Source organism: Lithobates pipiens, unplaced genomic scaffold (genome assembly GCF_037356315.1).
Source record: "Lithobates pipiens isolate NorthernLeopardFrog02 unplaced genomic scaffold, aLitPip1_a1.2 Scaffold_25, whole genome shotgun sequence".
Taxonomy (NCBI): domain Eukaryota; kingdom Metazoa; phylum Chordata; class Amphibia; order Anura; family Ranidae; genus Lithobates; species Lithobates pipiens.
The window spans coordinates 111751223-111763978 of NW_027507787.1; the positions used below are offsets into that span (position 1 = coordinate 111751223).

The following is a 12756-nucleotide window of genomic DNA, read 5'->3' on the forward strand; positions in this document are numbered from 1 at the left end:
TCAGGCCTTAAAGTTAATGTCCAAAAATCATTGGCACTTAATATCTCACTTAACGAAAAAATTAAACAAACTTTACAAGATTCCCTACCCTTTAAATGGGTAGTTCAGTCTTCCATATTTGGGTGTCCAACTCACTCCTGATCCTTTCCAACTTATTTGCAGCAAATTATCCAACTTTACTGAAACACATCACCAGTCTATTATCAAACTGGTCATCCCTACCGATCTTGTGGTTTGGAAAAATTAACATTATAAAATTTACCATACTTCCCAAATTCTTATATTTATTTAGAACGCTTCCTATTCATATTCCTGCTTATTTTCTCAGATTGATTCAGCAAAAGGCGATACAATTCACGTGGGGTAAAATAAAACCCACGACTACATAAGAATTCCTTAGTTCTCCCTAAATGTATGGGTGCTCTGGGATTCCCAGATTTTACATTATACTATAAAGCAGCTCAGTTGGCACAATTAACAAAATATCACTCGACAACGGAGATCCCTATATGGGTATCCATTGAGGCTATTGACTGTGACCCTTTTATTGTCAATAATTTACTATGGTTACAACCTGCAGTTCGCAAGACTTTAAAAAAAATCCAATCACTAGGCATTCCCTATCATTGTGGGATAGACATAAAACTTCACATGGCTTACAATCACTGCATAACCCACTTCTTTCCTTCCATAAAAATCCATCCTTCTACCCAGCCTGGAAATATCCTAAAACTTTTAAAGCCTGGTCTAAGGCTGGCATTACTTGCATATATGATATGACATCATTGTCCTCATTACGACCTTTCCCAAAACTATGTGAGACTTCGGGGTTACCCCAATCTGAACTATTCAGATACCTACAAATAAACTTTTATACTCCTTTCCTTAATTCTAGTGAAAATCTACAATCTATTTCCCAATTTGAAAGAATTTGCCTCAAAGAACCTCACGCTAAAGGTTGTATCTCTACAATTTACACTCAATTGATTACTAAATCTAACACAATAGTACCTACATATACATACACTTGGGGAAAAGATCTTGAGCGCACAATTGATCCTAAAAATTGGTCTCCTATCTGGTCTAATACTAAATCTTCTTCCACAAACATTTTGGCAACTGAGACATCTTATAAGGTGCTTACAAGATGGTATTTGGTTCCTGCCAGATTAGCCAAATTCACAATTGATAATTCAGGCCTCTGTTTTCGCGGCTATCCAGAACAGGGTACATATATGCATATCTGGTGGCATTGTCCTATTGTTTACTCATTTTGGGAAAAAGTCTTTCTGATTATCTCGAAACTATTGGATTATTGTTCTATTTCACCAGACCCAATGCCAGCTCTCCTTAATCTAAAACCGGATTCTCTCACACAGAACCAATTCAAACTATTCCTCACGTTTCTGATAGCCGCAAAACAGACAGCAGCCAATGCATGGAAAACATCTGTTATGAATATTTCAGAAACCAAAACTAGAATGAACCAATCTTTCATACATGCCAAAATGGATGCTTTAGATAAGAATCGTCTGTCAAAATTCAATAGCATATGGAGACCATGGATTAGATACTATATGTCAGATAATTTTGATAATCAAATGCTCTTGTCATGGTAATGTATATATATTTATATTTATATTCTTTCTTTCTCATTCTGGTACGATATTTAGCTATATAAACTATTATTTACCCCTGGAGTTAAATAATTAGCTCTCCCCCCTCCTTTCTGTCCCCATTTCCTTTTACCATTTTCTCTTCCATACGTCTTCAAAAACCTTTAATTATACTACAGTATTTGTTATCTATATAGAAGTATACCTAAGGTCAGGATTTCGTTTTGCTCAAATATGTAAAATTGACATATTTCTGTCTTTTCTAGTTTATTGAGCTTCTGACAATTCAGATATAAACGTTATACTCCAATCTTCTCTAGCTTATATAATAACCACACTTTTTTTTTTTTTTTCTTTTTTTTTTTTTTGGAGTGTTTATTATTCCTCCTTGGTATTTTATTCCTTTTTACTTAGATAACTGTAGTTATAATTTGCATACATCTCCATAGGTTGTAAATGGAGCACCCCTCTCTTGTTTTAGTGTGTTTAATTTTATTTATTTGCATATTTATGTATTTATTTTTTATATAACATCTATACTTTAATGTTATATTTTAATATTTTTGTTTTGTCAAATATTCTGTATTTGTTGTTAATTATTTCTAAAACAAATAAATCTTTTGAACGAGAGAATAGGTATTAGATTTGGGCCTGAAACTTGGGGAGATGACAGGAACAATAAAATATTGTCAGCAAATAAGCTAAGTTTATGATGAATTCCACCTAGTTCTATTCCAGTGATTGTTGGCTTTAATCTAAGGTATTGAGCTAAAGGTTCGATTAAAAGGGCAAATATTAAGGGGGAAAGTGGACAACCCTGTCGAGTGCCTCTTTCTCTATTAAATTGTTCCAATTTATAGCCTGCATGTTTTACGTAGGCTTAGGTTTTGTTATAAAGAGCTGTTATCCACCTAGTGAAGTGGGGGCCAAATCCCCATTTCTGGAGAGTGTAATGTAAATATGGCCAGGTTACTGAATCAAAGGCTTTTCTTATGTCAAGAGATAGAAAGCATGCAGGAATTCATCTTTTTTTTTTTTTTTTTTTTTTTTTTTAAGCTAAGTATGCCAAGAGGGTTGCTTGACTTGCATTATCACTTGCTTGCTTTGTTGGCATAAATCCTACTTGGTCATTATGAATGATTTTACCAATTATCTTGCTAAGACGGGTAGCTAGGATTTTTGCTAAGATTTTAATGTCTTGATTTAAAGTGGTTCTGCACCTTTAAAAAAAAATATTAAAAGCCAGCAGCTACAAATATTGCAGCTGCTGACTTTTAATAAATTGGCACTTACCTGTCCCAGGGTCCAGCGATGTCGGCGGCAGATGACGAGCAATCGCTCATCTCTCTGCTGCCCCCGGCGCCATCCTCTGTCAGGGAATCGGGAAGTAAAGCGCTGCGGCTTCACTGCCCGGTTCCCTACTGCGCATGCGCGAGTCGCGCTGTGCGTCTCTGCTGGTCCCCGCTGTGTCCTGGGAACTGTATGTTTCCCAGAACACAACGGGGGGCGGGGCATCTGCGGCAGTCTGTCTCGGAAGTGGGTGCAGATACCTGGATTATCCAGGTAACTGCACCCCCCTCCCTCCTGAAAGGTGCCGATTGTGGCACCGGAGGGGGGAGGGATCAGATGAGCGGAACTTCCAGTTCAGGGTGGAGGACCGCTTTAAGAGGGGAAATAGGACGGAAGTTTGTGCAAGATGTATTATCTGAGTGGGGTTTGGGGATCATGCAAATAGATAATTCACTTCTAAAGGAATAGCCGTCTATTAGCGTGTTGAATGCTTCCTCTAATATAGGTGAAAGAGTTTCAGAAAATGTTTTTTATAATATAAGGCTGAATATCAATCTGGGCCAGGCCTTTTGTTTATTTTCAATTGTTTTATGGTTTTCACAACTTCTGCTGATGTTATGCGTTCTTCCAGCAAGATTTTTTGTGTGTGTGTAAGTTTAGTAAGATTTATTTTAGAGAAGTCATCAACATCAGACTGGTTGAATTCCTTTGATTCTGAATATAATGATGATAAATACGGAATTTTTGAAGGATTTTAAGAGGATTACTCGTCTAAGTGTTATTTGATAGTTTAAGTCTGGGTTTGATTGTCTGTCAATAGATTTCAGCGCGCGTGCTAGAAGGCTATTAGGTTTGTTTGATTTTCATGTAGAATCTGCTGATTCTGTTAAGAATAAATCATATTCTAGTCTGGCTTTTTCCAATTGTTCTTTTGATTTAGAGGAAGGCTTGTTTTGAAATGAAGCAAAAGCAGTGTTAAAGTTGGTTTCTAATTTTCGTGTTAGGCTAATGTGTTCTCTTTTAATCAGTGCCATTTGGCGTTGGAGCAATCCCCATACCAAGGGGCTTATGCGCTTCACATAAGCTAAGCGGAGAAACCTCTGGGTTAGTGTTATATTCTAGATAGTCTTTAATACCTTATTCAATTATTTGACTATGTAAGGGGTTTTTAAGTATGATGTCAGGGAGGTACCATGTTGGGTCATGAGCTTTAGGGATGGTAGAGGATATTGTGGTGTATACTGCATTGTGATCTGACCAGGGGATGGGGATTATGTTGGATGTAAGAATTTCCTGTATCATAGCTGTGGTTAGAAAAATGTGATCTATATGCGTGACAGTCTTAGGTAAGAATAGTAGGTAAAGCATCTTTTGGATGAATTATTCTCTCCAAGAGTCTACTAGGTTATATTGAGAGAGTAGTTTAGAAAATGATTGAGTTGCGAGAGGGCATATAAGGCAATTTGTCTAGAAATGGGAGGAGGACCTGGTTAGAGTCACCGCATATGATGACCGTACCCATTTTATGAGTATTTACTACTTGTAATAAGTGTGATAAAAATGGGGTTGGTTGTCTAATAGGAGCGTAGTATGATACAATCGTTACCGCATTATCCATAATGTGACCAGTATTAACGAGATAACGCCCCTTAGGGTCTTTCATTTCTGATTTGATTAAGAACGGGGTAGATCTGTGGAAGGCTATAAGGGTACCTCCTTTTTTTTTTTTTTTTTTTTTTTACGCTGGCAGAGGCTGTAAAGACTTGAGGGTAAAAAGGACTCATAAATTTAGGAGTCATTTTCTGTAAAGTGAGTTTCTTGTAGGCATATTATATGAGCCTTCTTGGCTTGAAAAGAATGAAATGCTTTTGTTCTTTTTTGTGGTATGTTGATTCCCTGAACATTCAGGGAAAGAATGTTTAAGGGTGCCATAATAAATGATTTGAAAGATAATGCTCACTATCGTCTGTTAGTGTTTGACTGGATGAATTGACCCGTGTGGACCCAAAGAGGGGATAAGGAGGAGGGACTAAAGCTGTTAGGAGTATAGAGAGATAGCGAAAACTGAAAATAAAAAGGATAAAGTTAGACAAGATGCATAAAAGCATGTAATGAAAAGTAGGGTTTACCTGTGATGGGGGGGGAATAGGCCACCATCAAGGGGAATGTAGCCTGTGTCATCCACCCACATATTATGGACGAGGAGGGCTAATTGGGGCACACTGAATTTCTGTGTGAGGTAGAAAAGCCCTATTAATATTTAAACAAAACAAGAAAATGCGAAATGATTTAACATTAAATTAATACAAATAAAACCCACTTGGTGTTGGGATATATTATTCCTAGAACAGATGGAATAATATGAATCTCAATTAAGGGTAACCATCTAGTAAAAATTAGAATATGCTAGATCAGAACAAAACAGATCTCATAGTAAATCTTAATAACTTAAAATACGGTGACCAGTCAGTAACCTTAGGAGATGATTTTAAAGATAAAATAAAATACGATGAGACCTACCACGTTGTCTTTTAGAGTCTAATTACAGAGGAGGAGGAAGGGGGGAAGGGAGACTAAATATATTGGAGAAGAACAAAAAAATTCTTATTTAATTTTATTAATAACTTAATTAAATGAAAAGACCGGCTAGCAACCTTGGATGATAGCTCTTCTCCTGTTTCATTTTACCCTTCCTTCGATTTTTTTTTTTCTTATCTTTTCCCTGTCCCTTTCACTTCACCCCAACACCTCTTCCCCTTATTTTATTTTTTTATTTTTTGTTTTGTTTTTTCCTTCCCCCCTCCCCCCACCCCCAAAGATAAAATAAAATAGAATAAAATCAAATAAGACCTTACAATTAGTCTTGAAGTGATTGGTCACAAAAATAAATATATATATATTTATGTAATATGTGGGGGGAAAGGGGAATTAAATGTCAACATAGAATTAAGCAAACATTCATTTAGCCGATCATGTTCATATTTGAGCCAACTTATATATTGAACTACACATGTTAAATACATAAGTATATGAATATATATAAATATATATATTTAATATTTAAATTATATAAATATATAATTATGTTCTGTATCATAAGTAGACTCAGATTAGGCGTTGCAATATTATGTTTTGAATTTAGGAAGTCAAATGAGTTTTCATCCGGTTTTCAAAATTAATGGGTATGTGAAAAGGTGAATAGTAGGTAGGTAAGTTATGATTCAAATATAATAGCGAGTCAGGGGAACAGCTTAAATTGTTCAGTCCATGGTTTCTTCAGTTTGCTGAGGAGGGGAATCCAAACAACTTCTTTTGTGAGAGTGGAAATGATTTCCGTTGTTTCCAGAAAGTTTGGAGGATTTTTGTGAAGATGCTGACTCTGATCATCTACGTGGAGAATCAGGATCAGACATGGTATCCATTAAATGCAGATTTTGTAGAGTTTGCTGTAGTTCTGCCTCTGATCTGCAGATGAATTTTGAGCCTTTGCATGCAAATCGTAAAGAAAAGGGGAATCCCCATTGATAGTTTATGCAATGATTTTGTAATATCAGTAGTAGGAGTTTCATTGCTCTGCGTTTTGTTTATAATGAGTTGAGAGAGATCAGCAAATAGCTGGTACTTCTGTCCTTGAAAAGATAGCTAATTTCTTCCTCTTGCTGCTGCTAGCAGATTCTCCTTAGTGCGATAAAAATGAAACTTGGCAATTACATAGCATGGGGGACCGTCTGCTTTTTTAGGTGCAAGAATACAATGGATTCTATCCATTTCAAAACGTTCTGCTGACAATGTAGGCAGAAGTTTCTGAAATAAGGCAGTAATGGTAGTTTGCAGGTCTGTCACTGACTCTGGGATACCTCTGATTCTAATATTGGAGCGTCTAGCCCTATTCTCAAAATCTTCTCATTTTGATTGTAAAGCTAGATTTTCCTCAAGATTATCCAGTTCAGACATGTATTCCTGTGCTGAAATTTCTGTTTCATCCACTCTTGTTTCCAGCGCTTCAGTGCGGCTACCCAGCTCTCTTATCTCTTTTGTGAGGCTTTTAGTGATATGTTCTGAAGTTTCCCTCAGAGCTTTAAGCATTATTTCAAATTGTCTTAAAAGTGCTGGAGAGGCAGGGGAATCATGAGAAATAGACTGTAAGTCGTTTGTTTCTGAGTATGACTGACCAGGAGAAGTTATTTGTATAGGCTGCTGCTTTGGTGAGAGCGCTGAGACTTTTGAGGAGGAAGCCATTTTAGCTGCAGTGTATGCTTTGGTTTCTTTAATGGAGGGATTTTTGTTTTTGTTGCGGATGCTTCCCAACACCATAATTTTGCCCCAAACGTTACCTTTGTGTTGCAGGGGATATCCGGTGTGTCTGGGAGCGGCGGGCTACGGTTATTAGCTTTTCTCCTCACACAGAGTGGAGCTCTAGCAAGGCATAACCATTCCTGTCAGAGTCCATTGTGCCCTCCACCTTTCTTTTTTTCATGCATTTATCTTGCATCTTAGATTTTCCATCAGGCTCACTGCTTTTTCCCTTCACAGGGTTGTCCATTCACACACACATGGCCCACGATTTGTCTGTGCTGGTTGCTATCGCCCCTTTTGGCGACCACAGTGCCCGGAGATGAGACCTTGCAACTTTTTGGGCGACTTTCAATGCTGCACTGCCGCTGCACGGATGCAGATGTAGGTTCAATATGCAACCTGGTAACAAACCTTTATATATAATTTTTCTTTTATTTGCTTAACTAAAATCAAGTATCCTTTTGACCATGTTAGAATTTTTTGTTTTTAGATATTTTAAATGGTTTATGCTTCTGATGAACGGCTATAAGGCCGCGAAATGCGTCAAGCCTTACATTTTACTACCATGGACCAATTTATATTCTCTACGGTTTTATTCATGTCTATAATTCGTATATGAATTATGCTTATTTTTTATTTTTATTTTTTTATTTAATGTATTATGAATTTTTTTCCCCCCCCTCTTCTCGCATTTTTTTATATTTAGTTTTGTTTTTAATTTACCCATGTTTATAAAAATGTAGCCATTGTCTGTCTGTTCTACAACTGTTTCAATGATTGCGGACTACTGTGTAACTTATGTTGTAAATGATCAAATGCTTTTGGAGGTTATATACCGATTTAGTTGTATGTTAGATTATACAACATGAATAAATAGTATTTCCCAGTCACTTGACTTCCTTTTGTGCTGCCGTGTGCTTCATATAAAGTCCCGCCACTTGCTCTCAATTTTAATAAATTGTAATCCTATTGGATTACATTACTAAATAAAATAAAATTGACCTTCGTTTGCCCCCAATGTTTTCTCCAGTACCCTTGAATGCAGTTTTACTTTACTTTCTGTCTGGAAAGTGCAGAACGACCATGGCATCAAAAAAGCACGCCTCTACCTCATATAACCTGCTGGAAAACGACAGTGATACAGAATTGCTTGCAGAATTGAGGGAGTGATTCACGGGGAAGTGCATCATCAGATTCAGAAAGCGATTTCAGCAATGATCCTGCGACTATGCACAGTGATGTGCGGACTTGGTGCTTAATTGCCTGTAGTATGGAGCACGTAGCGCCCCCATCATTCCCGTTTACTGGAGCACCCGTTATCAAGGTGGAGGTTGAAGATGACAACCCCTTGGCATGCCTCCAACTCTTTTTGACCGATGAGGTTATATAAAAATTTGTTACGGAGACAAAACGATCCCAGGAGCAACAAGCTGCTACGCATCAGAGGTTTGCAAGGAGCAGAAAGTGGGAACCAGTGACCAAAGAGGACATCTGGAAGTTTCTGGGCCTAAATTCTTCAGGGAGTGGTGGGAAAACCCCTGCAGAAGTGGTATTGGACAACCAACAAATTTACTAGCCACTCCTTTTTTTAGTCCCGTCATGTCGGAGTACAAATTTTCTCTGAATTATTTGCACTTTGAAAATAATGAAGAGTTTGACAAGACTTCTCATGCAGCACCAAAGTTCTAAAATTCAGAAACATTTCCAGCAGACCTATGTACCATATAGACATCAGTATCGACAAAAGTCTAATGGCCTACAAAGGAAGACTCAGCTGGATACAGTATATTGAGTCTAAGAGCGCATGATTTGGCATAAAATCATTCATGCTATGTGAATCCAGCACTGGTTACATATGGAATTTGGTCCTTTACATCGGGAAAGGAACCAAATTTAACAAAAGCTTCAGTAATTATGGAATGGCAACCGCTTCAGTTCTTTGATTTAGCCATTGCTGAATCAGGTCTACTGTATAACCACAGACAATTTTTACACTTCTCCAGAACTCTGCCTTCCTTCTACAAAACAAGGGGGATGCATATGAGACCATTGGGGCTAATCGGCGTGACTTGCCGCCAACCGTTGGCAATAAAAAGCTCAAGGCAGGAGAAATAGTTGCCTGGTAGAAAGGCAAGATGATGGCACTGAGATGGCGCAACAAAAAAGATGTGTGCCTAATGAGTACTATTCACCTCTGTCATGGTACACACAAAAGTTGAAAAAGACAGATTGAAACCACAAGTCCTGATGGACTACAACACCACCATGAGAGGTGTTGAGAGAGCTGACCAGGCCATGACATTTTATCCAGCTATGAGAAAACAAAACAAAAAAAAATAAAAATCTTCAGGCATCTTCTTGAACAGTACCTGTGGAATGCCTTCATTCTGATAAAAAAAAGTGACAAGCCTGTGGTTCATGCAGACTTTTGAAAGTTGCCAAACTTATATTTCTCAAGCACCAAACACCAACGACTGTAAATAGATCTGGATGCCGTGCTGCTGCTGTTGTGAACCCAGAACGCCTGACTGGTCGTCACTTTATGGACCACATTCCACCAACGGAAACTAAGTCGGCACCCACAAGGATGTGTGTGGTTTGCTGCTCTAAGCATGACGACACTGGAAGGAAAATCGGAGAAGAAACCAGGTTCTTTTGTCCTGATTGTGATGTTGGACTTTGTGCTGTACCATGTTTTAAAATTTTCCATACCTGGGATGTTTACTGAAGCAATACGACTACTAATATTGCACCCTTGGCCAAAAAAAAGTCAGTGTTTTTGATTATTAACCACTTGAAAACTGGGCACTTAAACCCCCCTCGTGACCAGACCAATTTTAAGCTTTCAGTGCTCTCCCACTTTGAATGACAATTACTCAATCATGCAATACTGTACCCAAATTAATTTTTCGTCCTTTTTTTCATACAAATGGAACTTTCTTTTGGTGGTATTTGATCACCTCTGGGTTTATTTTTTGCGCTATAGATGAAGAAAAAAATTTTTCTTAGTTTCTGTGATAAGTTTGCAAATTATGAATTTTTCTTCATAAATTTTGGCCACATTTTATACTGCTACATATCTTTGGTAAAAATAACCCAAATTAGTGGATTTTTGGTCTGTGAAAGTTAGTGTCTACAAGTTTTGGTGCAAATCATAAAAAAATTCACCCCTGAAGTACTGGTGGCCTATCTCATTTCTTGCGACCCAAACAAGCCAGGAATATACAAATACCCCACAAATGACCAATTTTTTGAAAGTAGACACTGATGCATGGTGAGGCGTTTGACGTTGCAATTTTTTTCCCACAATTCTTTGAACAATTAAGATTTTTTTTATTTTTTCCCACAAAATTGTCATTGTAATAGGTTATTTCCATTTTGGAAAGCTAACACCCCAACGTATAATCTGAGGCAAAATGAGTCTTTTGAATGGTTCATTTTTTTTTCCAGAAGTTTTTGGAAAATGAGGAGGAAAATTAAAACACTTTTTGTGTAAAAAAAAAAAAAAAAAGTTGTCCATTTATAAGATATTTCCAACACATAGCATGTACGTAGCAAAAATGACACCCCAAAATACATTCTGCTACTCCTGAGTATGGCGATACCACATGTGTGAGACTTTTACACAGCCTGGCCACATACAAGGAACACCGTCAGGTGTTCTAGGGACACATAGCATGCACATACCAATAATTACACCCCAAAAAACATTCTGCTGAGCAAAGGGTAAAAACAAGATTACCTGTGGTTTTAGTAGCACAGTTGTCCACAGGAGGATAGCACTCGTCCAGGCAGCGGGGATGGACTTGGTCAGCAAACACAATTGTCCAGGCAACAGGCAGGAACACTTTCCATAGTCGGTACAGGCAGGGAAACAGTCCAGAGTCAGTGCAGGCAGAGATTGTCAGCGGTGGCAAAATATTGATCCTGGTAGTAGGCAGGAACATGGTCCATCCATGTGGTGTGGTCAGTTTATGCGACAGGCAGAAGCATGATGGCATAGGTCCTACAGGCAGCAGGCAAAAGTAGGGCCTCGTTCAGGACAGAATGGGGATAGGGGCAGAGGCTTCTCCCACCCAAATCTCTTTGAAGCCTCCGAGTCTCCAGACCCTAATCTAGGAATGAGAAAACAAAAAAAGTTTTCTTCATCCAGAAAAACAATTCTGGAGCCCCTCACATATGTGAGCCCCCTGTGTTATGAATCCCACTAGTCCAGTGGCAGGGTACAAGATCAGTCCAAGAGGCAAGCAAAAAGGATGGTCAAACAGTCCAGGGTCAGTTCCAGATCAGGCAGAACTATGAACAGAATCAGTAGGCAGAAACGTGGTCAAAAAACAAGCCAGGGTCAGTACCAGAGCAAGTAGAGGCATAAGGGGGGTGAAGGTAAATGGCAGGAAGTGAGGGTTATGTTTACCTTACTTCACTAATAATGTAGTGAAGTATGGTAATGGCAGAAACAGCCAACTATACAGAGGCCTGGTTGGGAAGGACATTGGGGACAATAAAAAGTGTTGTCTCTTCTCACTCCTCCTTTGGTGCACACCCAGCATTTTTTCTGCCGTTTTTGGCCTATTGATCTGGGAGGGATTTTTTCTGGAAAGTGTCGTTTGGAGAGTCTACTAATCACATCAGATTGAATGGTTTCTGGTGGGCCGTTTGGGAATGCAGTGGTGATTTCCTCTTGGTAGGCAAGAAAGGATTTGGGTCTTTCAGTGGATTTGTGATAAATAACGCAACTGTTGTATATGGGCAAATTAAATAAATGGAAACTTTTTTATACCACTGGTATGTTTGTGTAAAATATGTCTGTATAAAAGTTGTCCACATAGAGATGGAAGCCTTTCTCCAGGAGTTGATTTATGAGTTCCCAAACAACTTTCCCACTCCATCCAATGTATTCTGGGCAATTGGGGGGGTGATGTAGCTGGGTGTCCTTCCCTTTGTATACCATGAAGGCATAGGTATACCCTGTAGTGTGGTCGCACAATTTGTACATCTTCATCCCATAGCGGGCCTTTTTGGAGGGAATAAATTGTTTTATGCCCAGCCTGCCATCAAATTTGACAAGGGACTCATCCATGCAAATGTGTTGGTCTGAGGTAAACAACTGGGGGAAGATATCAGAAAAATAGTTGAGTAGTGGGCGAATTTTATAAAGCTTGTCAAAATTTGGGTCATTTCGGGGAGGGCACTGAATATTATCACTGTAGGAATCTCATACCCATGAGATCTGGTCCTGGGCATGTGGTGGATGGGGAGGGTAGACCAATATGAACGGCAAACATTCTTTTTTTGCTTGGTCCCATACAGAATGTGAGGCCCAAAAATTTAATTTAAAATTTAAACTCCTCCACTGTTGGGGCTCTTCACTTGTAGGGACGCGCATACTAGGACGTTGGGTTGCTTGCAATAAATTGTTGGGCATATAGGTTGCACTGGACCACGACTGATGCAAACATGTCCTCAGTAAAAATAAGAGTGAAAAAAATCGATTGGTGAAAAATTTTCAGTGTTCACCTGGACTCCTGGCTAGGCAGTGAAAGGGGGAATGATA

The 12756-nt window shown here is 38.5% G+C and overlaps 1 protein-coding gene across 2 annotated transcripts in view; it reads left to right on the plus strand.

Annotated features, from left to right (window-relative positions):
- PRPF19 (pre-mRNA processing factor 19) overlaps positions 1-12756 on the plus strand; it is a 563471-nt gene that overhangs the window by 500625 nt on the left and 50090 nt on the right. The window contains exon 15 of one of the 2 annotated variants that reach the window (XM_077454802.1): positions 7440-7583. The exons of the other annotated variant lie outside the window; for it this stretch is intronic. Within the exon in view, the coding sequence (XP_077310928.1) occupies positions 7440-7583 (144 nt within the window). The remainder of the gene's footprint in view (positions 1-7439; positions 7584-12756) is intronic. 2 annotated transcript variants of the gene reach the window in all.